General features: G+C 29.1%; 2 protein-coding genes across 4 annotated transcripts in view; one reads left to right on the forward strand and one right to left on the reverse strand.

Moving 5' to 3' along the window:
- LOC142327665 (uncharacterized) overlaps positions 1–5,415 on the reverse strand; it is a 233,589-nt gene extending 228,174 nt beyond the window's left edge. The window contains exon 1 of the mRNA XM_075370896.1: positions 5,271–5,415. The gene's annotated coding sequence lies outside the window, so the exon portion shown is untranslated. The remainder of the gene's footprint in view (positions 1–5,270) is intronic.
- Positions 1–26,963, forward strand: part of LOC142327663 (uncharacterized) — a 77,715-nt gene that overhangs the window by 21,261 nt on the left and 29,491 nt on the right. For all 3 annotated transcript variants that reach the window (XM_075370888.1, XM_075370889.1, XM_075370890.1), the window contains one exon: positions 14,244–14,399. In XM_075370888.1, coding sequence (XP_075227003.1) covers positions 14,244–14,399 — 156 coding nt within the window. The remainder of the gene's footprint in view (positions 1–14,243; positions 14,400–26,963) is intronic.

Below are 26,963 nucleotides of genomic sequence, written 5' to 3' on the forward strand. Positions count from 1 at the left end.
TTCACTCATACAAGTTGTTTAAGTACTTAGCTGCGTACTTTATGCTTTATAAACTAATAAGTGTTAACTAATAAAATTGGTTTAAGTCCTTTTTTAGAGTTCTAAGAACATTATTTTTTCTTTTATGAAAAAAAAGTAAAATATTAAACTAGCTTTAAGTACTGTTTATTGTTTATCATTTTCTAGCAAAAGCATGTAATTAACTTAGTGCTGCCAACCATTCGGTTTTCAATTGAGTAGTTTGGTTTTACTGTCTGTTATTCAGTGCCTAAATCATTAGTCAGACTGGAAGCTGTTTGGTTTTTCTTTTTTATAAAAATTAATCATATATTTTCAAACTACTCAAAAGTGAAAAATAATAAGACAATTATAATGAAAAGACAAAATATTTTTTATTGTTGTTAATGTAATTGTAAGTATATAATATATAAATTTTATTACAACCAATTTTTAATAACACCAGGTATAAAAAAAGAAGCAATAGCAAATACATTTGCTGAAATTATTACTAATGTCAATATCCTTACTCATTTATTAGTAATTTAGATAAAAGTAGTTGGGACATCTTAAATTATGGATTAATACAGTGATTCCCAAACTGTGCGCCGTGGCATCCCAGGGAGCCATGGCCTCTTCACAGGGGTGCTGCAAAATATTGTAAAAGCTTCATAATTAATTGAACCAAGACATTTATAATTATTAAATTTAATATTAATAATGTAAAAATATAATTAAGATACACAAGTTTTATTAATTTTTATCTCTTACTTACACGTAGTCATACTTTTAATAGGGTAGGTGGCCATGGAAAAATTTTTAATGAAAAAGGACACCATGACTCGGAAAGGGTGCCACAACTCAGAAAAGTTTGGGAACCACTAGCTTAATACATTTTTCATTTGATCAAAAAAGTAAAGTTGCTAGTATTAAATAATTGCATTAATCCTTCAATATCAGTCTCAAAATATTTAATATTATCTATAAAGTTTTGCTCAAGAGAATATAATCACATTAAAATAATTGTCCCCTTCTCAAGATTATAAAAATATATCATAGTATTTATTGAAATTGTTTGCTTTTATAAGTATAGCCATTTTGATTATGGTTGGCAAGTGTAGTAGAATGTATATTCTACAATATCATAAGTGATCATGTTACTATTTAAATCATTTTATTATTTCTAAAAATTTATGATTATTTGTTGCAAATATTTTAATGAATTTGTTTTTGTTTTTTGCAATTTTTATTAATCTAAATTATTTAGGTTTAGGTTATAACCATGACCTATGATCATAAATATAAATTTTAAGAAGGCTCTTTGATAAATCCAGAGAAAATTTAAAAGAAACCATTAAAACATTATATAAAGCTGTTCAAGATTAAATATTTGAAAAATTGAATTTAAGAACTTGTTTACACTGATGACATTGAAGATTAGGCCATTTGCTACCAAAATACTTTAAATATTTTTATTTAGTTTTAGTCTAAAATCTGTTGTTTTATTTCAGTAATTTTAATTTTATTTTTATATAACTTTTCTTCTGATTTGTTCTCACTTATGTGTTAGCTTTTTTCTTTTGGTTATCATTTATCTTCTTTCTTAGAATCAACTTATGTAAACAAACAGTTATTGCTTTTAGGTAGATTTCACAAGAAAGCTACTGGTTGTAATGGGTATTATGATTCAACTTCCAGAAAATTTTGACACATCTTTGCATTTCACATCCCCCAACCCCAAAACCACCGTCAGTTCAAAAGTTAATACATACATTTTTTTTAATATATATATATTTCACTTTCTTGTGGACATGACAGCTACTGTAATTTTGCACCAATCACTTTCAAATTGATACATAAAATATAACGAACCAAAATCTCGGTCGAGTTTGTTAATGGAGAAAAAACAGATATGGGAGTGGAAATGGGGGGGGCTTTTACAAAAAAACAAAATATCGCTATAACTTTCTTATTAAGTAAAATATCAAATTCATTTAAAGTTCCTGCTATTCTTTGGATAAGGGCCTAAAACTTATCTTAGTAAACTTTTTTGATATCACCAAGCCATTGGCCAAAATTGGGGTTTCAAAGACAAAAAATCATTCCTTGGTGTAGTATCAAATCAGTTTGATACTACAACCGGTCGTTAGCTCTCTAAGCATTACCTAAAACTTTCATCTGAAACAATTTTTGATATTACCAAGCCTTACATCAAGGGATGACGAAAATGTTGCTGGAATTGTAAGAACATGTGGCTTGTCATAAACAAGTGAAACTTTTTTTCTCATGCAACCATTGTCAGTCAGATTGAGTAAATTTGAAGTTTTTCTAAACTTTAAGGAGGAAATCTTTTTTATCCCCTACTTAGCACCAGTGAAATCTATCTCCATCTTCTGGCATGCAGAAAGGGATTTTTTACATTGTGGTTTATCCATTATGTTGATTATGTATAAACAGCATTTTTAGACAAAATTATGTAGCTTCATTGCATTACAGCTATAGATTTTTGTTTGTATTTCAGCACATCACACTTTAAAATCTATCTTATTTTCATAATTATAATGATTTAAACAAAAATTATTAATTTTATTTTAGCAGATATCAATCTGCAATCATTTTCTTAAATAGATCAACAATTTCAAATTAATGAATAGTGTCTTAATACAATTTAATTCAAGTATATATTTTTTTACATAGTAATTATATAAATCTTTTTTTTATTTGTACATCCTAGATATTTTATTAATAGGCATAAACACTGACTAAATATAATTAGTTTAATTATTACATTAATTTATTACTTATAATTATACATTTAAGTTTATAAATAATTAGCATATAGCATAGTTCAATCAATGTAATTCAACTTATTTTGTACCAAAATTTGTTAAACAGTCAAAAATTTGAATAAAGATATACAAATATGTCCGGTGACCATGATGTACATATAATTTTTCTTGCTGTTTATAAAATCTTACAAATTTTACATGTTATATCCTAATTCACCTGGCAATTTATAGTAATCCTAGTACTTCAAACATATTATTAGTCTAACAACAACAATCTTATTCTGAAAAACATACTTCACCCTATTCTTTTAGTGCAGATAGTGATTTATGTTTTCCTATATGAGTATACTTCAGTTGTCCTTATGATTTATCTTTGAATAATGTATAATTAGTTACTACAGCATACCATTCTCAACCATAATTTTTATTTAATTAACAATTTATTCATTTATTTTACTATAATATTATTATATTTTTTTTTTTTTTTACTTCCATTCTAGTGAATGACACCAGTTATCATTCTGGTTAAAAATGCATTTTTAATATGCTAATTTTGGTACTTACGTATTAACGCCACCGCAGCTACAGCTTTATTTAAAAACAAAGTAGTCAATCGGATTTCGGTGGAAAATGAACAGTCTCTTTATTAATTTTAATAAATGGTTATTTATATTTATTTATTTTATGAATATAATTTAACCAAACTTAACCTACGCTCGCTAACCTTGACTAATTAACACCGTAATTTTTTGAGTATTTATTTAATAAATTCAGTAATTATTGCAATTATTTATTATTTAAATAATCAAAACACTCCTGTTAATTAGTCAAGGTTAGCGAGCGAAGTGAGCGTAGGTTAAGTTTGGTTAAATTATATTTATAAAATAAATAAATAACCATTTATTAAAATTAATAAAGAGACTGTTTTGAATCTATGTTAAACTCTATATCGGCCCATTTTCCATCGAAATCCGATTGACTACTTTGTTTTTAAATAAAGCTGTAGCTGCAGTGGCATTAATACATAAGTACCCTAATTTTTTTTTCAATTTTCATTAATATAACCTTCAATTTATTAAGTCTAAATTATCTTACTTAATCAGTTTTTGACTCAAAACATTATTTGATTATGAGATAAAATAAAAACAAAATGAATGGTAAAGCAATTTGTATATTTTATTAATATTCTTAATTAGATTTTTTATAAACATCAATAATAAAATAGTAATGTAAAGTTATACATATAGCAGCTATTTTGCTAAATGTTTGGTTGTACCTAATTTTTTCAATAATATTTTGTTTTATTTTTCTGAGTTATAAACTGGTCAAAAACTTACAACTGATCAAAAAAGCTATTTTCAAAGAAGCATGTTAAGTACTTAACACTGTTAACTCATTCGCAAATATGTGTTGTGCACCTTTTTGAAATTTTGTTGCAGAAATTTGATGTTAGTAGTTCATCTAGCTGATTCTATATGTTATATAATAAATCAAAGACTATTGTAATGTATTTGTATAAAGAAGAGTAATTTACATACGAATACGAGTATGTATATTTAATTTGTTTTATATTTTACTAATTAATAATCAGTTAAATCAAGCAAATTTCATAAATCAGCATGATGAAATGAGGTTAGAGGCCATCCATCAATTATATAAGGAAAAGAAGGAGAGTTTAACAAAATTTTTCTTCAACATACTTATAGGGGAAGGAATCTAAAATATTCTTAAGAGATCTATAGTAGAAATTTTTATATTATCCATTCTTTTCTAAGTAAAAATGGAATCAAAATAAAATTACTTTGAAAATATTTTCAAATTATAAAATTTTTAATTTTAAAATTAAAATACATGCAATCATAACTCGTTTAACAAAGGGAATACATTAGGCAAAAAAGTACATCATTAAACAAAATTTTGTTATCAGAGGTAAAAATCTCTATCCCAACCAAAATTAGTTTTTCTGGAACTTTATTTCCAGTTTCAATGTCTGCATTCGTACCTTCTCCTAATAATTTTAAATTATGAACTTTTCAGCTCGTTTTTTTAATTTTTCAAACCAACCATGAGAAGATACAAAACTTCCTGTATTGTTTTCAGTTTTTTTGGATTTCAAATGATTAAAGAAATGTAACACTTTTTCTTCAATCACCATCTGAGTTTACATGCATATGGCATTGTAACATATCACCTAAATTTTATCCTCAAACAACAAATTTTCTAAAAGTGGGCTCCTCAAGCAAGTTAATTTTGCTGCTGTAATATCTGTACAATTGAGAAGACTTTTATTTTATTTTTTTTATTTGACAGACCAAGTATGATTGTTACAATTGATTGAGCTAATAATAGGAATGTACACAATGGATTGTTTTTCACATCTTTCAGGACGTTCTACAATTTTTAATTTCGTTTCTAAGAAATTGCTTTTTCTTTATACTGATTCGGAAATTTTAACGATAAAATAATTTTAATCAGATTACTTACGTATTTATCTCAAGACCACAGTGATACGATCCGTTACAAAATTACAAAACATGCACGATGACTGAATATGTTAAAAGTTTTAACAAGGCACGCTGTTAAACATACACACACATTCGGGAATGCACATATTGGTGACATTCGCTATTCGAAGAATGTTGGCGCCGAATGAAACTGTAGGAAAATCCTTCATAATTATTCATCGAGCCTTTCATCAACTGCCGATAGATCGTGTTAGATGTATTGTTTTACTGTCCGTAAGGAAGTTTTATCATAACCACTTGCAAATTTTCATAAGGTAATTCATTCTGCTATGTGTATAAGACTTGATTTATTCTTGAGTGAAATTAATAGTTAATTTGTGTTTCTAAATGTACGCGTATATAAAGTTTTAAAATGTTTAGTTAAGTTCATTAAGTTTACATTTTCAACTAATAAATAGCATGTTTGTTTGTGTAAAAGTTCATTAGTCTGCACTGGTTTATCTTTATTCTTTAGAAACGTTTTCATAAATTAGATTTTTAAAAATAACCAAAAAGCCTATAAATTAGGGACTTCGTTTTATCGAGGCTTATCAGAAGTAACGTTAAACAAGGTATGACTATATACATCATAACATCAAACAAGCTACAATTCTTTTTAAAATTATTCAGTTCCTTGTGAATAATACTGAAAAGTAAAACCTAATTTCCTACATTTTAGTTTCTCTATGAAAAGATAAAAAAAAAGATTTCAACCCATTTTCATTAAAAAATATAACCGATATTTAAGGATTTCCCGTTTTGGTTAAACAATACATAATTCTCTAATACTAAGTCAGAACCATTATTTGTTTAATATTTTATGATTTACTTTACTTTTTGTAACTTAGATTGGAAAAATAATTAAAATTGAAATTTTTGTATTATACTCATATTATTAATTTTTGTATTATTTATTCCATAAATAGAAAAAATGAATTTATAGTAAATTTGAATAATTTTTCTTATTCATAAATGAGAATATATTTATGATAGTTAAATTATAGAGATCAATCAACATTTGGATATTCGTAAATAATTAATTTTTTTTTTTAATATATATTTCTGTACTCTTTACTTTTTGAATTTAATATTTCATAAGAAATGGGGAAGAGTCAAATAAAATTTGACTGACTTTCATGCTGAGCAAATGTGAACTAAAAACCATAATTTTATATTTATGTAACTTAAGCTTACTTTTTACACGAACATCTACAACTGCTGCTGCTTCTCCACTCCCAGCTTCCATCAAAGTCTGTCCTGGTATATTTAAACCTCCTGTCACCATTGCCTCTGTTGTTTGCCGTCCATCCACTAATGTCTTGGCCTTGCTCTTTTTCTTCTGCCAGATGGTACCCATTCCAAAGTTTCATAGGGAGAAGATGCTTCTCCTCCACTATATTAACATGCCCAAACCAACTGCCTTCTGCAAACATCATCTAAAATATCCCCTTCTTATTGCATTTATAAACTGTCTTAACACTTTTTTAAGACAATTATGATTCAGAATTTCTTAACATTTAGTAATATGCTCCAGATTATCTTTAAGGACTGTTGTTCAGTTATTCCTTCAATCTATTACCATTATTTTATTTATTACTTTTTAAAACTCAAGTTTTAAGATTTAATTTTTTTTAATTCAAGAGTTGAAAGGTTACAAATAATAAAAATGTTGTTCCTCAGACATTAATATCTACATCACTTGGTCATGTTTCTGTAATATGTTATGGTTTAAGTTATATTATATTTTGTTATTTTCATTTTATTTTATAATCCCAATAATTCAAGATAATGGAAATAGACCTTTCATTGTAGAATGTAAAGTTTCAAATAAATGTAGTTTACCCATTTTTGGGCCATAAAATAATAATTTATTGAGAATTAAAATTGATTAAATTGGAAAATTATTTATTTAATACATAAAAATGTACAGAAATATATATTTAAATACATTTCTCATTCTATTTATTCTTCCATAGCATATATTTTAAATACTTGAAAAATTACATGAAAAAAAATGGTATCATCTTCTTTTTACATTTACTTTCATATATAAAAAAAATGTACACAAGCCATGTGGAGAAATGCAGAAAGATGAAATTAAATAGGAAAGAAGTGAAAATAAAGTGCAGTAACAAGCTTTATTTATGAATGTTACTTTTATTATATACATGGTGCACTTATTTTATTTATATATATGAATTTGTATATCTTTACAAAAATGAAATGTGGACACTTCCAAATAAATTTTGCCATTCCGTAGTGAAATCTTTCATTTGATTTTTAGATGAGTAATGTTATCTATTTTGCCATATTTTTCATAAATGCTTGTTGGTAGTAAAAGAGTAAGCATTTCTGAACATTTTTCTGTTTAAAAAAATCCCAAATCATAATTTTTATACGTCTAATAAGTTAGCCTATTTTTCTAGTACCAACATAAATTATTTTTAAATTTTCTTATCCAGGATTTCAAATAATAATTTCAGTTTTTGGAAAAGAGGAATTGTATTCTTTTTAATGAAAATAATTTAAAATAAATCATACATTATAGAACACTAGTTGTTTCAAACACTTCTCTAACTCTTGATTAAAATTTTTTTTTTTTTTTTGTCTTCAGTCATTTGACTGGTTTGATGCAGCTCTCCAAGATTCCCTATCTAGTGCTAGTCGTTTCATTTCAGTATACCCTCTACATCCTACATCCCCAACAATTTGTTTTACATACTCCAAACGTGGCCTGCCTACACAATTTTTCCCTTCTACCTGTCCTTCCAATATTAAAGCGACTATTCCAGGATGCCTTAGTATGTGGCCTATAAGTCTGTCTCTTCTTTTAACTATATTTTTCCAAATGCTTCTTTCTTCATCTATTTGCCGCAATACCTCTTCATTTGTCACTTTATCCACCCATCTGATTTTTAACATTCTCCTATAGCACCACATTTCAAAAGCTTCTAATCTTTTCTTCTCAGATACTCCGATTGTCCAAGTTTCACTTCCATATAAAGCGACACTCCAAACATACACTTTCAAAAATCTTTTCCTGGCATTTAAATTAATTTTTGATGTAAACAAATTATATTTCTTACTGAAGGCTAGTTTAGCTTGTGCTATTCGGCATTTTATATCGCTCCTGCTTCGTCCATCTTTAGTAATTTTACTTCCCAAATAACAAAATTCTTCTACCTCCATAATCTTTTCTCCTCCTATTTTCACATTCAGCGGTCCATCTTTGTTATTTCTACTACATTTCATTACTTTTGTTTTGTTCTTGTTTATTTTCATGCGATAGTTCTTGCGTAGGACTTCATCTATGCCGTTCATTGTTTCTTCTAAATCCTTTTTACTCTCGGCTAGAATTACTATATCATCAGCAAATCGTAGCATCTTTATCTTTTCACCTTGTACTGTTACTCCGAATCTAAATTGTTCTTTAACATCATTAACTGCTAGTTCCATGTAAAGATTAAAAAGTAACGGAGATAGGGAACATCCTTGTCGGACTCCCTTTCTTATTAGGGCTTCTTTCTTATGTTCTTCAATTGTTATTGTTGCTGTTTGGTTCCTGTACATGTTAGCAATTGTTCTTCTATCTCTGTATTTGAACCCTAATGTTTTTAAAATGCTGAACATTTTATTCCAGTCTACGTTATCGAAAGCCTTTTCTAGGTCTATAAACGCCAAGTATGTTGGTTTGTTTTTCTTTAATCTTCCTTCTACTATTAATCTGAGGCCTAAAATTGCTTCCCTTGTCCCTATACTTTTCCTGAAACCAAATTGGTCTTCTCCTAACACTTCTTCCACTCTCCTCTCAATCCTTCTGTATAAAATTCTAGTTAAGATTTTTGATGCATGACTAGTTAAACTAATTGTTCTGTATTCTTCACATTTATCTGCCCCTGCTTTCTTTGGTATCATAACTATAACACTTTTTTTGAAGTCTGATGGAAATTCCCCATTTTCATAAATATTACACACCAGTTTGTATAATCTATCAATCGCTTCCTCACCTGCACTGCGCAGTAATTCTACAGGTATTCCGTCTATTCCAGGAGCCTTTCTGCCATTTAAATCTTTTAATGCTCTCTTAAATTCAGATCTCAGTATTGTTTCTCCCATTTCATCCTCCTCAACTTCCTCTTCTTCCTCTATAACACCATTTTCTAATTCATTTCCTCCGTATAACTCTTCAATATATTCCACCCATCTATCGACTTTACCTTTCGTATTATATATTGGTGTACCATCTTTGTTTAACACATTATTAGATTTTAATTTATGTACCCCAAAATTTTCCTTAACTTTCCTGTATGCTCCGTCTATTTTACCAATGTACATTTCTCTTTCCACTTCTGAACACTTTTCTTTAATCCACTCTTCTTTCAACAGTTTGCACTTCCTGTTTATAGCATTTCTTAATTTCCGATAGTTCCTTTTACTTTCTTCATCACTAGCATTCTTATATTTTCTACGTTCATCCATCAGCTGCAATATATCGTCTGAAACCCAAGGTTTTCTACCGGTTCTCTTTATTCCGCCTAAGTTTGCTTCTGCTGATTTAAGAATTTCCTTTTTAACATTCTCCCATTCTTCTTCTACATTTTCTACCTTATCTTTTTTACTCAGACCTCTTGCGATGTCCTCCTCAAAAATCTTCTTTACCTCCTCTTCCTCAAGCTTCTCTAAATTCCACCGATTCATCTGACACCTTTTCTTCAGGTTTTTAAACCCCAATCTACATTTCATTATCACCAAATTATGGTCGCTATCAATGTCTGCTCCAGGGTAAGTTTTGCAGTCAACGAGTTGATTTCTAAATCTTTGCTTAACCATGATATAATCTATCTGATACCTTGCAGTATCGCCTGGCTTTTTCCAAGTGTATATTCTTCTATTATGATTTTTAAATTGGGTGTTGGCAATTACTAAATTATACTTCGTGCAAAACTCTATAAGTCGGTCCCCTCTTTCATTCCTTTTGCCCAGCCCGTATTCACCCACTATATTTCCTTCCTTGCCTTTTCCAATGCTTGCATTCCAATCTCCAACTATTATTAAATTTTCATCTCCTTTTACGTGTTTAATTGCTTCATCAATCTCTTCGTATACACACTCTACCTCATCATCATCATGGGCGCTTGTAGGCATATAGACGTTAACAATCGTTGTCGGTTTAGGTTTTGATTTTATCCTTATTACAATGATTCTATCGCTATGCGTTTTGAAATACTCCACTCTCCTCCCTATCTTCTTGTTCATCACGAAACCTACTCCTGCCTGCCCATTATTTGACGCTGAGTTAATTACTCTAAAATCACCTGACCAAAAGTCGCCTTCCTCTTCCCACCGAGCCTCACTAATTCCTACTATATCCACATTTGTCCTACCCATTTCCCTTTTTAAATTTTCTAGCCTACCAACCTTTTTCAAGCTTCTAACATTCCACGCTCCGACTCGTAGAATGTTATTTTTTAATTTTCTGGTGACCCCTTCCTTAGTAGTCCCCACCCGGAGATCCGAACGGGGGACTATTTTACCTCCGGAATATTTTACCAAGGAAGACGCCTCCATTATTGCTATGTGAAAATGCAGAGAGCCACATTTTCTTGGAAAAAAAGCAGCTGTAGTTTTCCATTGCTTTCAGCTGCGCAGTACTCAGAGGACTGAGTGATGTTGATACGGCCGTTTAAGTCGTCCTGACTCACGCCCCTAACAACTACTGAAAGAGCTGCTGCCCTCTTTCAGGAATCATTCCTTAGTCTGGCTCTCAAACAGATACCTCTCCGATATGGTTGCACCTTCGGTCCAGCTACTCTGTATCCCTGAGCACTCAAGCCCCCTCACCAACGGCAAGGTCTCATGATTCATAGAGGAGGTGATTAAAATAAATAAAAGTATTTATTGCATAAAAAAATATAGTTCATTGTAAGCAAAAATTACATTCAGCATACAATACAATGTTTTACAGTAAAATTGTTTTCCTTAAGAGAACAAGGATAATAAGCATAGAGACAATAAACCAGTGAATATCAATACAAACGAAAGATGAAATGGACAAATGAAACAATACAGATAATATGTGTAATGTTAAAGAAAATTTGTATAATTAAAATTAAAAAACATTGCTCTTTAATATTGGAAATATAAAGAACGTGCGGGTGACAATTTTGTAGATAGTATAATATTTTTTTGTAAAATTTTTAAATTTATATCCTATTACACTATCAATAATGTGAAGATTCCAATGCGGAGTCATATATCTAAATCAGTTCAGTTGTTGAGATGCTATGGTAGACAAACATACATTTCACACCTTTTTGGGCAATTGTGTGATGATTGGTCTAGCTTCGCACAAAGTGCTTGCATCACCTCACCACTCTAGCCTCACACGCAGTCCCCACAGGAAGCCCATTAATACTAAACAGAAATTTTCTTAATTTATTTTATTTAATGTAAATTTAATTCTATTATTATTGTAATACTATTCATTCAATTGATTCAAATCATTCAGTTCAAACCCAGCTCACACAGTGAAGAGGCTCACAGTTCATTAATTCGATTCATTAAAGTTTTTGCTTCATCTGGCCAATCTCCACAACTATATATATATATTTATATAGCCTATGATGTCAGGGTCATACATCTAAATTGGTTCAGCTGTTAAGCTGCTATGGTAAAATGTACATACATATACACACCCTAAATACATTACACTCCTTATTGGGCAGTGGTATAAAAAGAAATAAACATGAAATATAGTATATAAAAAGAAATAAAAGTTGGATTAATAATGGCTAAGAAATTGTTTGAAAGAAAGGAACTATTATTATAAAGAAAGAACGTGTTAGACATAAGAAGAATCTTGTGTATTATTACATTTAGAAACTTCTATATGGATATGAAACATGGATATTAAAAAAAAGGAAAAAGAAAGACTAGAGGAGGTTGGAGAAGAAATAGTGAAAAATAAAGAAATTAGGAGAGTGAATGAGAACAGAATCATAATCAGAATAAATCAGTACATGAAAGCTGATTGGCTGGGACATATCATCAGAGGAGAAGAATTGGTTCAAATAGTACTAGGAGGGGCAAAGAAGAAGATCAGAAAAGAATAAAAATTATAAATAATCTAAAAGGAAGTGAAATCTTTCAAGAACTCAAAAATTTAATTCAAAATAGAACGGAGGAATGGAAGTGGATGTGATATAAGGATCTGATTCAAAACATATATATTATGATGACAGTTCCGTGTTTATTAGTATTCAAAATTCTAATTTTCTTATCTTTATAGCCAACTACCTGTTTTTCCTCCATAATATATTTGATAGCATCACATTGTTAGTAAATATAAATAAATAAATATTTGAAGTGTAAATTTTGGTAACATAACTGTAACATATTAAAAAAACTTGAACAGTTTTTAATGTGATACGATATACTGTAAATCAAGATTAAAGGAATAGATACTCTGTCTGAGTTAGCATCCACTCTTATTCTAAAAAAAACTATTAATATATTTAATAATATTAATACTAAATATAATGTCGTAATTTTTAATGTTATTATTGTAAGATAAAATAGAAAATACAACTTCAGAAAAATATTGAATTTTTACTACACCACTTGTAAGAGGGTAACATTTTAATTAACATACACACCATAGAAGTATAGGTTATGAATTATGCTATTGCAGTAAAACAGGCAACAGAGGTAGTACCTTTCAGATTAATGTGACCTAACTTTAATTTTTTTTTTCAATAGTTAATCATTCTGTACTTTCATAGACAGATTCTTTACAAGCAGTTATTTAGATTTATTTTATTCAATAAAAATGTAATTTAATTTTTTTTAAATATATGTACTTAAATTATATAATTGTAAAATGTAATAATAATTAAAAATCTGACTGCACATTCCATAAATCTAAAAAAGTCACTCGTATATTTATATTTGTTTTTGTTTTTATTTATGTAATTAGCACATCAAGTTTTTTAATAAAATTTAATAGCTTTTGAATTTTCCTCTTTAGTTGTTAAACCTTAAAAAATTAAACTGCATATGTAAAAGTACATAGCTTTCAAATTAAACATGAAAATTTTCTTTATAATTTGAAGACCTTTCTTGATGCTGTTAGTTATTGTTGTCATTACATCTTTTGATATTATAGAGACTATAATAAATTACACATTTCTTCTATTTTTATATCTATTTTTTTGGCAGATTTCAATCTAGTAAATTCTAAGAATATAGATATTTCTCATCAAAGATTTCAATCTAAACTTAAGTATCCTGAAATTAACTAAAGTTTTATTGAATTTTAGGCCGACATGTAGTTAGTTATTTGCTGAAAAATTACAGCAAACCAATAATAAATGTTTTGAGAATTGTATCTTAAATTGTTTCATATAAAATAATTAATTAATAATATAAATTGTGTTCATATTTTTATCAGTTTATGTAACAAAATTTTTCACTTGACAGGATTACTGTTGTTGGCAATCTATAATTACTGATATTTTGCCAGATTAACAATCCTGGCTTGTCAGATAATCAAGAAATGTAACTAATAATTTTCTAATTGTAGTAATACAAGACTAAATAATTTTTAATGTTTGAAAGTACACCTTTTCAATATTTGTATTTCTGTTAATAGCCAACCAGTAGTGTAGTATTAGCAAGTAAGAGTTGGTATTATTGTGATTACAGTAATATTTCAGAGAATGTTTGTATGGTTTATCTGATAAATCTATGTATATTACTACATACTAGAGTTAAGTCTCATAGATATCAGTTTTAAGCGCTAAACTTTAAATTAAAATATTTATTAGTGTATATAACATGTAGTGTTTGATATTAATTAATAATATGTATGTTTCTTCTCTTAAACTTCAAAATCTATATAAAACATAAAAAATGACAGCTAATTGAGAATAGAATAGTAATTTTATGTCTACAGGTCAGTTTCAACAATGGGAACGCCAAACCAAACACTGCTCCAATCGCTCTGCAACAAGTCCCAAGAGCTGAACCTTTGACACTTGCAACACTTGATAGAGACTGTTTCATCATACCAGTAGCAAGTCTTGATCGCTTTCTACCAGCTGGAGTGCCGGTCAGATTAAATAAAAGTTTATTTGTTTTACTAGAGAATATAAATAACAGTTTTATTATAAGTATAACAATATGTATATAGTTTTGTACACATAGACTGTACAAAATGTAAGTAACTCTATTTTTATTTCCTAAAAAATATGTTTGGAGCTCAGAGATGAGACTCAGTGTTTTATTACATTGTGGATGAATGAAATTTTTCACCTGCTTTGGTAAGTAAATTGAAACAATTTTTCTCCAAAAAAAATACTATGCACTTCCATCATACCATACAACACAATTGCAGTATTTTTAATTTCAATGTGAAAGAAAGATCTTTATTACGTTTCCATTGCTACTTTCATTAAACCATCTAAAAATTTAAAAAATCCTTAGACCTAATTTAAAGAACTTTTTTTTAAATTAAATGAAAATAAAAAACTTAGTCAAAGAGTTTTTGAATAACATTAATTAAATTAATGTAACTTTTCGCATCCTCATGTATTTAATTCCTTGTTATTCAAAAATCCTTTAGCTGAATTTTTTATTTTATTTTAGGCTAATGATAAGTTTAATTATCTGTGATATAATTTTAACAATTCATTCTAGCTTAATGTATAAAATATACTATTATTGTTACTAATAATAAAATAATGTTGCTTTCATAACTCCCTTGGTGGAGTGATAGCATCTCTGCCTTTCATCCAAAAGATTGTAGATTTGAATCATGGTCAGGCTTTTTATATGCTGTCAAATTTATGTCATAAGTTAACTGTAATTATAGTAAGTATAGTATTGATTTGTGAATAAATGTATGATTTATTATATAAAAATCTGAATAAACTATGTATTTAAGATATATTTATGGTTACCTAACCTGATGACCTCTCTACTCTTTAAATGTAGAAGTTTACTAATCAATTACCGTTAGAACAAAACATAAAAAGTCAGATAATATTAAGGTAAGGTAGATATCAGAGTGATTATGTCTTAGAAAAAGTATATTATTACCTTCATGATTAATGATACTCTTTTATTACAGTTTTATTAAGTCGTATAATTTAAAATGGAATGATATGCAAACAGTGTAATGTAAAAAATGCATTAGTATTTTTGAGGTATTTTAAATTATAATATCGATTTCTGTTTTCCAATGAGTAACTACTAATATATGTTTTATGGATGTTTCTACATGTATGAATGAAATATATGCAGGATATCTTATTAACATATTTTCTTACATTTTTACCACCCTACTGTTGAAAAAACTAAGGGAGTTTGCACAGCTAAATTTTTTATAAACCTGAATTTTTTTTAAATACATCAACTGAATAAAAATCTGAGATAATAAACAGATTGACAGAATTAATTTATTCTGTAATAATAGCTTAGAGAATTTATATTAATGTTAATAAGAGTTGTAAGCCGTTTAATAATAGCTACTAGTTATATTATTTTAATTACAATTTTCATGAATAAATTTATTCTTATACTGTACACATTACAGCATTCCTCATAATACCCTCCAGTTCATTAACGAACTTTTAAGCTGCTAGTTGAATTAAAAATAGTACAGTGGCATTATTTTTATATGTTTAAAATAAATAAATAAAATACCTATATCTATATTTACGTACATTTATAAATGATTGTTTGTACCATGTTCGTTCTTATACCATTCATACGATTGCGATGAAACTTTCGTGAGTTTTGTGCACACCCTCGCGAAGGTTTCTGAATTAAATTGGACCCGCAAGATGGCGCTGGGGTCGAGATATTTAGAAAAATTGTATTTATAGTCCGATTTGGCTTATATTCGGAATATATGTTAGTTTCGTGAAAGAAATATTTATTTGCAAAAAATGGACCCTCTAGGTGGCGTCAGTGTCGAGATTACGAAACAAACAAATATACAGACTTTCTTCTATATATATATATATATATATATATATATATGAGGCAATGTTCGTATTGCTGTCCGCAGTTTTTTTAATGTTTTAACTTCCAATTGTGTTAATTTAATCTATATACGCAAATCTAGCAATAGCGAAATAATGCCGTGTCTGCAAGTATATATATATATAAGAAAATGAAGAATGTCCCGTATGCATTCCTATACCGTTCATCCGACTGCGATGAAACTTTGGTGAGTTGTGCGCACGCCCGCGAAGGTTTCTGATTTAGTTTGGACCCGCTAGGTGGTGCTAGGGTACCCACCGGGTTGGTCTAGTGGTGAACGCGTCTTCCCAAATCAGCTGATTTGGAAGTCGAGAGTTCCAGCGTTCAAAACCTAGTAAAGGCAGTTACTTTTATACGGATTTGAATATTAGATCGTGAATACCGGTGTCCTTTGGTGCTTGGGTTTCAATTAACCACACATCTTAGGAATGGTCTAACTGAGACTGTATAAGACTGCACTCATACAGGTCATACTCAATCATCCTTTAAAGTAATACCTGAACGGTAATTCCCGGAGGCCAAACAAGAAAAATAAAAAAAGCTGGTGCTGGGGTCGAGATAGTTCGGAAAATTGTCTTTATGATCCGATTTGGCTTATATTCAAAATATATGTTACTTAGAAAGAAATAAATGCCTCTGCAAAAATTGGACCCGCTAGATGGGTTCAGTTATTTAGAAAAATTGCATTTATGGACTGGTTTGCCTCTTATTCAGAATATATATTAGTTATGTGAGAAGAAATATTTTTGTAAAAAAGGGAAGATGGGAAAAGGGAAAGGTTAAATTTTGTGAAGTTCCATAATGTTCAGTCTTTTAATGTTTTATCAAACTTTCATTTTTGTTCATTTAATCTATATATATACTCAAATCTAGCAATGGCGAAGCATTGCCGGGTCAACTAGTAAATATATATATCCTTTTTTAATTAATAATTTTCTTTCATTTCACCAACTTTAAAAATTGTCATCATTGATATTTCAGTACATATCCATTGTATGTCTAAATCAGATTTGGCTTTTACTTTCAGCTATGTTAAAGGGAAAAGTATGGTTGTCATGTCAAAAGTGAGGTATTGGGGTTTTTGCAAATCTTTACATTTTAGGGTTTAACTAGTTCATCTAACTGGAAGATATTTTAACTACTCTATAAGGATAATATTAGTGATATTACATGAATCATGAAACTTGTCTACATTAGTTAGTTGAATTGGACTTCATAACCATTTAAAAATGAAACACAATAGACTGGCTGCTAATTTGTGACTACTGCATTTGTAAAATTTTATTATTTGAGGTAACGCTGGATGTAACCTGTCTTCTGGTGCAAGTGAATTAAAATTCACCTAACAGAACAATAAGGAAATCAAAACTATTTTTTATTAATCCTATCTAGTTAGATTTCAATCAATAGCTTATTTAATGTGCCAAAATGGGAAAAATTCCTCTCCTGTGAAACATAAAGTGGAAAATTGTGATTTTCTTTCTGGCAGTTGACGATGATTTTAATTCATAATTTAAATCTTTTTAACAACTAAACAAACAAATAGTTTTCAACATGTTTTTATAAAACTACCTTCAAAAAAGTGTTCAGTTGTCTTTGCAACCATCTTCAGTGACTTGTTCTGCTGTTTTCAACTGGAGTCAGCTATTCTATTGGCAGTTTTTTTAACTAGCCAGACAATATAAATGTAATGATGTCTAAAAATGAGTTGGATTTGAATTGTGTTCATTCCTTTAGTACAACATTATTGAACATTATTTTGAAAATTATATTTTTTTGTAATGTTCAAGATGTGGTTCTTTTTGTGTACTTGTACAGTAAAAAGATTTTTGTCAGTGTTGTTAGACTGGTAATTAATTTTCTGTTGGGGTTAACAACTTGGCTCTGTATTATTGTGTAGATTACTAAGTGTTCATTTAAAAAACACTAAGACATCATTTATACCTTTGTTTAAAAGCGAGTCCCATTTGAACAATGTAGAGCACTGCATAGTCTGAAATGTTCAGTTCATATATTCCTGGGACATTGCATTTGTTTAATGATTATGTTCTGTATGAAATAATGTGTTTTAGGTAGATTTCATAAGAAAGCTATCTTTTGTAATGGGTACCATGATTCAACTTCCGGAAAATTTTGCGTTTCACATCCCCAGACCCCAGTACCACCATCAGCTCAAAAGTTTACATACACATTTATACATACATATATTTCACTTTCTTGTGGACACAATAACGGTTTAATTTTGCACCAATCATTTTCAAATTGTTCATTAAAAATTACCTGTCCCAAAATTTTGGTTGAGTTCGTTAATGGGCAAAATCGAACCATGGGGGTAGAAATGGGGGCTTTTTCGAAAAAACAAAATATCGCTATAACTTTCTTATTAAGTAAAATATCGAATTCATTTAAAGTTCCTACTATTCTTTGGATAAGGGCCTGAAACCTATTAAGTAATGTTTTTGGACATCACCAACCACTGGCCCAGGGGGTGGAAAAAATGGGGTTTCGAAGCAAAAAAAATTATACCTCCCTTAATAAGCACAATATCAAATTGGTTTAAAGTAGTCATTAGTCCTCTAAATATTACCTAAAACATTTGTCTGAAACAATTTTTATATGACCAAACCCTTACAGATGACCAAAATGTTGCTGGAATTGTAAGAAGATGGGGTTTGTCGTATGCTAAACATGGGAAACTTTTTTCACATGCAACCATTACATTGAGCAAATTTGAAGTTTTGCTTAACTTTAAGGTGGAAATCTTTTTTATCCCCTACTTAGCACCGACAAAATCTACTTCCGCCTTCCAGCGTGCCAAAAGGGATTTTTTTTTTTTTTAATGTTTGTTCTTATGACTATGTTGTATCCAGATTACTTTTTTAAATTTTTGAGCAATTTTTAAAGATCTTTATATGATCTAGCCTTCGAGATAACAAGCAGAACATAATATTAGACAAAATGCACTTGCTAAACATCATCCCTACAGTGTTTCTATCTTTTTTTTTCCAGTTTAGCCTCCAGTAATTACCGTTCAGATAATACTTCGGAGGATGAATGAGGATGATGTGTAATGAATGTAAATGAAGTGTAGTCTTGTACAGTCTCAGTACAACCATTACTGAGATGTGTGGTTAATTGAAACCTAACCACCAAAGAACACCTGTATCCATGATCTAGCATTCAAATTCGTGTAAAAATAACTGACTTTACTAGGACTTGAATGCTGGAATTCTCGACTTCCAAATCAACTGATTTGGGAAGACGCGTTCACCACTAGTAGACCAACTCGGAGGGTTCCCTACAGTGAATCTAAAATTATTTCAACTTCACCACCAGTAAAATTTAAAACAACCAGTAAATCAGTTTAAAATCACCACCAGTAACATCTTCTGATGTTATTGTGAGAACACCAATACCAGTTACCGAGGATGGTCACAAAGATAGCTGAAAACACTTTGATATAAGGGTTTTAAAGTTTTTGTTCAAATTCATGGATTCATCAACAGTTATAAGATACATCACCATCATTGTATGTACTTATAAAAACTAATTGTTATGGTCAACTGAATCAAATATTGGCTATATTTAAGTTAACTATTAAAACAGGTATGGAAATTTAAACAATTTATCATGTTCAAGATTTAATCGTTCTTTTACAAGTGAGTGTTTATGTGTTTTTTTTAAAATACTAATATTTTTTCTATATATTGAGTTTTATTATTTATTTTTAATATTTCTAGATTGTTCTTGATATTGGTTATTACACGTCCATTTAAATGAGGGGATCAGCAACATTTAAAAAATTATTTTATTTTTGACACTTAAATGATCTAAAATATTTGTTTTAAGGGCCTATTAGGTTTATCAGTGTATTAGGTTTAATATTATACAATATTTAATTTTAAATGATTTAAATATTTTATTAAATTATTTATTGGTTTAAAATAAATAATTTTATTTTAAACTTAATACCTTTAAGCTTAATTAATTAGTATAATTAATTTTAACTATTTTAGATTGACTATTTCATCAATATATTTATTTCTTAATATAGATATACTTGTAGATATAAGTAATACAATTTCTTACATTTATGCTTTTTGTCTTTTCCAAGTGAAATTGCAAGAGTATTTATTCCTTTTGCATCCTTTTTCAAGTATTATTTATTTATATTCTCCTTATAAATATCATTATATTCATTTTAGTTTGCTATAAATTTAATTTATCTCTGCCTAATTCTGTGTTATTATTAATCGTAAATTTATATGCTTTGTGTGTTATATGTATATCTATTTTGAGCGATTTGATTTGTTACAAAATCAAAACCACCAAGGATAATTTGATTTTTGTGGATAGTGTTATTATGATGTGTTCATTTCCTAAACATTCAAATAATTGCAATGTTCTCATTAAAATGCATTGATCTATTATTACCAGTTTCTATTGTAAATTTTAATTAACTATTATTTATAAATCTAACTTGTTTAGAACTGTTAAACTATCAACTTTTGACCATTAGCTGCATTTTCAGTTCATTTTCAATAATACTATAGCAACTTACCATTGATATTCTAACTTCTGAGGCTATTTTCGTGGAAGATTTCTTCTACAGACTCGCATCTTTGTCATTTATTGCAGTAAACCGGTTTCTTATAAAGGTATTTTGTTTTTATTTCCCTTATATATATGAGAATCCTTTTTTTGTCCAAGATAGCAGATAGTGAGAAAATTGCTTATTTGTAACTCAGTTGTATTATTTTTTAATGCATTATTATTAATTAAAAAATAGTAATTTCATTGAAAACAGTAAACTATTCTATATTGAATTTATTCTTATATGAGTAAATTTTAAAATTGTATGTGTGTGTGTGTGTGTGTGTTTCAGTGATTGTTAATCAGAAAGAAATTACAGGTTCAAAAAAATCCAGCAACTTATTTTAAACAGACAACATTTCTTGTTTGAATGGATTGACAATTAAGTCAGATTGTTCAGTAGGACTAAGCTTGGACTGTATTGTTGTGTTATATCTCTGTCTCTTTCTATAGCCAAACAAAACAACAGTGCTGCTATCCTACGTAAATACATTACAAAAATTCAAATGATTAGAAATTTGCTAATAGAAGAATCAGAATAGACATTTGAAAACTAGGTGTCCAGATAATTGATGTTTCACTATATATTATGCAGTTTGATTGTCTGTGTTAAGATTTGTGACTGATATTTTTCAAAATGTGGAGAGAATAATTTGACCAGCTAATTGGTTTATATTATTGTTGTTTCTTTTTTACCACTTACATTATTTCTGTTGACAGAGGATGTTTTTGATGAATAAAAGAATTTTATTCATTTTTAAAGCAAGTTTATTTAATTTTCTAAATTTATGTTGTTTGATTTACACTTTTAATAATAAATTAATCATAGTAGAATAAAAATACTCTTTCATACAACAGTAAACATTTTTGGGCAGTGAATTCTGTGACATTTAACTCTGTTTAATTTTTTTTTCCTTTCAGAAGACTATTTAGTAGACAGGGGAATGAAATAAACAGACAAAGATATTCTTCAAAATATGTTTTTATGAAAACTCTTTTTAACAAAGAAATTCAGGTGATAGAAAACCTAGAGAGAAAAAAAATGTGTCATTTCACTATGGATGTATTTTGGTAGAGGATTATAATAGTGAAATAAAATTTTTTTATAATAAAATGCTTAAAAAAGAAGTATGTGTTAAAAATAAAAAGGTTGATGGATCAGATGTGGTATGTAATACTGTATCTAGGATTAGATAGTTTGTATTATAGAAGAACAAAGAATATAAGGAGAAATATTTAAAGGAAATTATATAGTATATATATGTAAGAATACATAGAATAGTATGTATATGTAAGTGCAGAAAAGTTCTACTCAATCTGACATGCAAGCTACTTTCAAAAATTACACATTCATTCTCAAGAGTAATAAGCATCTTTAATAATGAATGTGAGATATGTGAACTGGTTTCCCATTGCCTTCTTCACTAAACTGAATCTGGCAAGTCACCCGAATGCAAGTGATATTCAGTCTACAAAAGATACCTTCACTCTGTTCATCACAGTGACTTTCTATAATGAATATCTTTAACTTCTGTTGCAGCTCTGACTGGTTCAATTTGTATCGAAGGTGTTTTATATGTGTAACAGGGATTAGCAGTAATAAATACACTAATATTTTTTATGTAGCAGAGTAGTTAACCAATACAAAACTCATATTTTATACTGAAGTCAGGCATTGAGGCACAAGTCGCAGTTAAATTTCATAGAGAAAACCTGATATTTCAGATGTATAGATTATGTTTCTTGTACATTAGTTTTCTCTATCATAAGGTTGCAACTATTTACTAAGAAAAGAATTGCAAAATAATAGGAAAAAATATAGAAGCATATTTTCACGAGCTCATTTTTATAAATGAGTAAATAATTGTTTCAATTAGTTTTCAACTGTATTTTATCATGTTGATCAATAAAGTCAAATTTTAAATATTGAAACAAGTAACTTTAATGAGGGCAACTTTTTCCTTTTGTGTGCAGTAGGGTCCTCTCTTTATCGAAACCAACACTAGTCGCTCATCATTGAGTCATCCCATCTGCCTTGGTAACGTTGCTCCAATTGCAATATATCTTGGTGGAAGCGTTATCCCTTTTCATCACTTACACCACCCAAATTTGTGAAAAATGTCAAGATGGGAATGCAAAAATGAATTTTTAATGGCGTTCGGCAGCCTAAATTTGTATAGTTCAACAAAAGATTTTTTTACTAAGGATCACTATTTTCTGCTTTGTTATGTAAAAGAAAAGAACATACTTAAATGAATTCCATGTCACTAGGTCTATGGTATTCAACTTTTTGTCAAAATTTTCTAATTTCAGGTCCAACGAATATTCCTTCTTTTAATTTGGCATCACTTAACTTAGTAAACACCTGTATTTAAATCCTTCTCGTTCTTTATTCAGTGTTTTCACAAAATTCTTTTTCAACCCTAATTTTATATGTAAAGGTGGCAAAAAAAAAACATGCTGAGGATTGACTAAAGAAATATATTTAATATTGTTTTGTCAGGAGGGAAAGTGTCTCTGTTTGACCACTCTTTAATCACATAACGTTCACTTGTTGCTCAACTGTCACAAACATAAGAAACAGTAGTATTTTGTAAAGTCACCTTGCAGATTGAGAAGACCAGTAACTTTGAGTTGCCACAGATATACTCCATAAATGAGCATCATAATTGACTTCTTTCAAAATAAATGACACACGTTTTTTTTAAGATGTCTCTTTCATTTCAACAGCATGTGCTACAGGTACAAAAGGATTCTTATTTTAATTATGCAGTATTACTGTTTTTGAACTGGTTTTTGACAAATCGATGAATAACCGCCAATCATCAGCATTATGGGAAATATATTCAGAACAGACATCAAACCCGAAACACAGCAGAATCTTTCTTAGTGAAATATTTCATCGGGTCTTTATTTCTGTTTCTAAACTTGAAATTTTAGTAGTATCCTTATTCAATAAATTCCACTCCCTTAAGCATGAAGCTAGAGAAGTTCTGCCTGCTGTTTTGATAAATACAACTCGCAAATGAAATCGATAAGTTCCACTTGCAAAACGAGATGTGGTTCACTATTTAATTTTGCTGGTATGAATCATTGTCTCTTGAAGGATGTTTCGCTGCAGTATTCTTAGAACAATCCTCTTCAGAATCTGAAATCTCCTGCCAGGAAGCTGAGACTGTCGGAATTGGTAAATTGCCTCCATGAGGAATTGGTCAAATAGCTGATGGAACATTTGGGTAGTTAATATGACTTATTTTTTGAAGAAAACCCAGTTACATGTATTATATGGAAATAACAGTTGTCATAATTAGATTATAATATGTAAATACATAAAATATATAATTATACTATACATACATTCGTCTCAATAGGGATATTTAAACAAAGATAACATAAAAACGTCACATGATAGAGCATTTTTGATTGCATTTTCTGTTTTAGCATAAAAATACTTTATAAAACACTAACAAATGTAGCTGTTCCGAAAACGTTGTAGACCAGTGTAATTATTTAATTAGGAATTAATCTATCTGTAAATATTATATTACTGTTTTTAACGTTAATTTGTGTATTATTAAAGTATCTAGTTGTAGAATGTATATTTAACAGACACATTCGTTATAGATTTAACAAAAAAAAAAAAAGCACTTGATTGAAATTGAACACCTTATATACACGTTAAACGGACGCATATATCGACTGGGAGTTGTGGCGTGCTCCTGTAATTCAGCTACATGAAAGTCGGACATTGTGGACGGCTTCGTGATACGGGGCTTCTGCGTAAGGTGAACTTATATAACCAGTTGTCCGCGTTGGCAGTGGCCAGGTACTGTTTCGGGATTCCCGGGATTCTCTGAAACTAATACCAGCCGTCGTCTACTTACTTGGGTGGGAAACAAATATCTCCTTGGCCTCATCTATCAGACCATGACCCGACATGGATGGGTTCAGGTTGGTGTTTGTGTCCCCCTAGACGCATTACACCTGGTTCTTAAATCGATCACGTCACACGGATGATTTGAAGGCCGGACCAATGTCTTTTTTTCCAGAAATTTCTTTTAAATATTATCTATTAAAATATTTTTTTTTTTTTTAATTTACATGTATTATACGTATTTTTACATATTCAGAATGATTCAAGAAGAAAGGAAAAAAATTTTGGAACTGATTCCAGAGCTTGAAATAAGGAAAATTTTCATTCAAACATACGTTCAGAAACTCTATATTATAATAAATTTACGGCTAGCGAAAAGTTTCGCCTGAATTTTAGTCCCCCGGTAAAATGAAATCATACTGAAATTTTTAAGGTTCATTTAAGGGGTAACTTAATGTTTTCTTATATTTCTTGACCTGAATAATGGAATGTAAACGATCCCAAAACTTTACTTTCCGTAGTTTTTAAGAGATTCAACGTAAAACAGAAAATTTCGGTGACGAAAACCACGTTCTTTAAGTTTGTTGTACAATACATTTCTTAAATGACTAATAAATGCGTAAATTCTATTATCAAAACATGTAGGTAATTTAAATCTGCGAAAAAGTTATGTAATAAACTTTACGATGAATAAAAACAAAATCGACTTTTACTATTAAATACAAAACAAAAAAATTATCAGAACGTTACGAATTTGTAAAAATTAAAAACAGCTGTTTTTAGTCCAGTAAATTTACACATTTGAAAAAATAAAATACGTAAAAAAGGACTCAATGTGGTGTATACAGTATTATAATTTACAATGAATATCGAAAATTCTGTCATTAACATCGATGCACTTTCAAACTCGTTTCCTTAAATTTTCTGTTCGCGCTCCTTGATGATGGAAGCAGCACGGAGAATGCGAGGGATCAGTTCATCACATGTGTCTAATTTTTGCTTGTATACTTTGCATTTAAACCATTCCCGTAAACTGTAACATGAGGGAGTAAATTCCGGTGATCTCGTTGGCAAATTTACCTGTCCTCTACATCCAATCCATTTACCAGTAAATTTTTCACATTACAATCGTCTTACTTCATTCGTGAACCTGTACTTTCCCCTTTATATAGACATCCGATCGTTTTAAACTGATCATGCCATTCGCGAATGTTATTTTCACCAGGAAAATCATAATTAAACTTTCTATTGAACGTAGTACATTGAACTGTAACCACAGATTCCCATTTAACAAACTACAAAACGCATAAGACTTGCTGTTCAAGAATCACCATCTTTGATATTGTTCTATCAAACGTAAAGATAGGGAATCAAACAAACTACGGCCACGTGCGCAACTAATCCTGTCCTTTTTTTCGTTGATTCTAACCTTAAATCAACACTGTATTTCTCATCCCAGAAATTTTATAACAAATTAAAACCGCCGATATGCTGCTTTTTTGTAACTCGATTTATTGATTATCTTTTTAAAAACATTGATCAGATGGATTTAATAATAATATGACTTTTTTTTAATCAACAGGAAGGTCTCAATTTAACCCGTATTACTTTTTTTTTTTTTTTTAGTTTTTAGGACTACTTTTTTAGTGGTAGTTCCGATTTAGGTGTTTTCTAAATATCAACGGACGACTTTTCAAAAATCAAACTTACATCGTCTGCATAAACGATTTTTTGAAGAACTGCAGAATAACAGGAAATGATCTAGAAACATATTTTCACTCGCTCATTTCTAGAAATGAATAAGTATTTTTTTAAATTTGTTTTTAACTGCGTTATATCATGCTGATTAATAAAGTTTAATTTTAAATTTCGAGACAAGCATGTTTATTGAAGAAATTTATTTTTAATGGTTGTAAACTGGATTAAATGTTCATTTAATATTTTGTGTGTATTTTTGCCAGCAATTTTTTTTATAGGAAAAATGAAAATATTTAAAAAAATGTTTGTTTTAATATATTATGAAATTAAAAAAATTAACTGTTTCTTACTCGAATTCTATAATACATTCTATCATTCAGTTAAATACTATTATAGATTTGAAATCATCATGCGGGTGAAGGCACTCTTTCCTTTTCCACTGTCTAAGGTATACCAAAGTAA

The sequence above is a fragment of the Lycorma delicatula genome, chromosome 7, assembly GCF_047948215.1.
Source record: "Lycorma delicatula isolate Av1 chromosome 7, ASM4794821v1, whole genome shotgun sequence".
Classification (NCBI taxonomy): domain Eukaryota; kingdom Metazoa; phylum Arthropoda; class Insecta; order Hemiptera; family Fulgoridae; genus Lycorma; species Lycorma delicatula.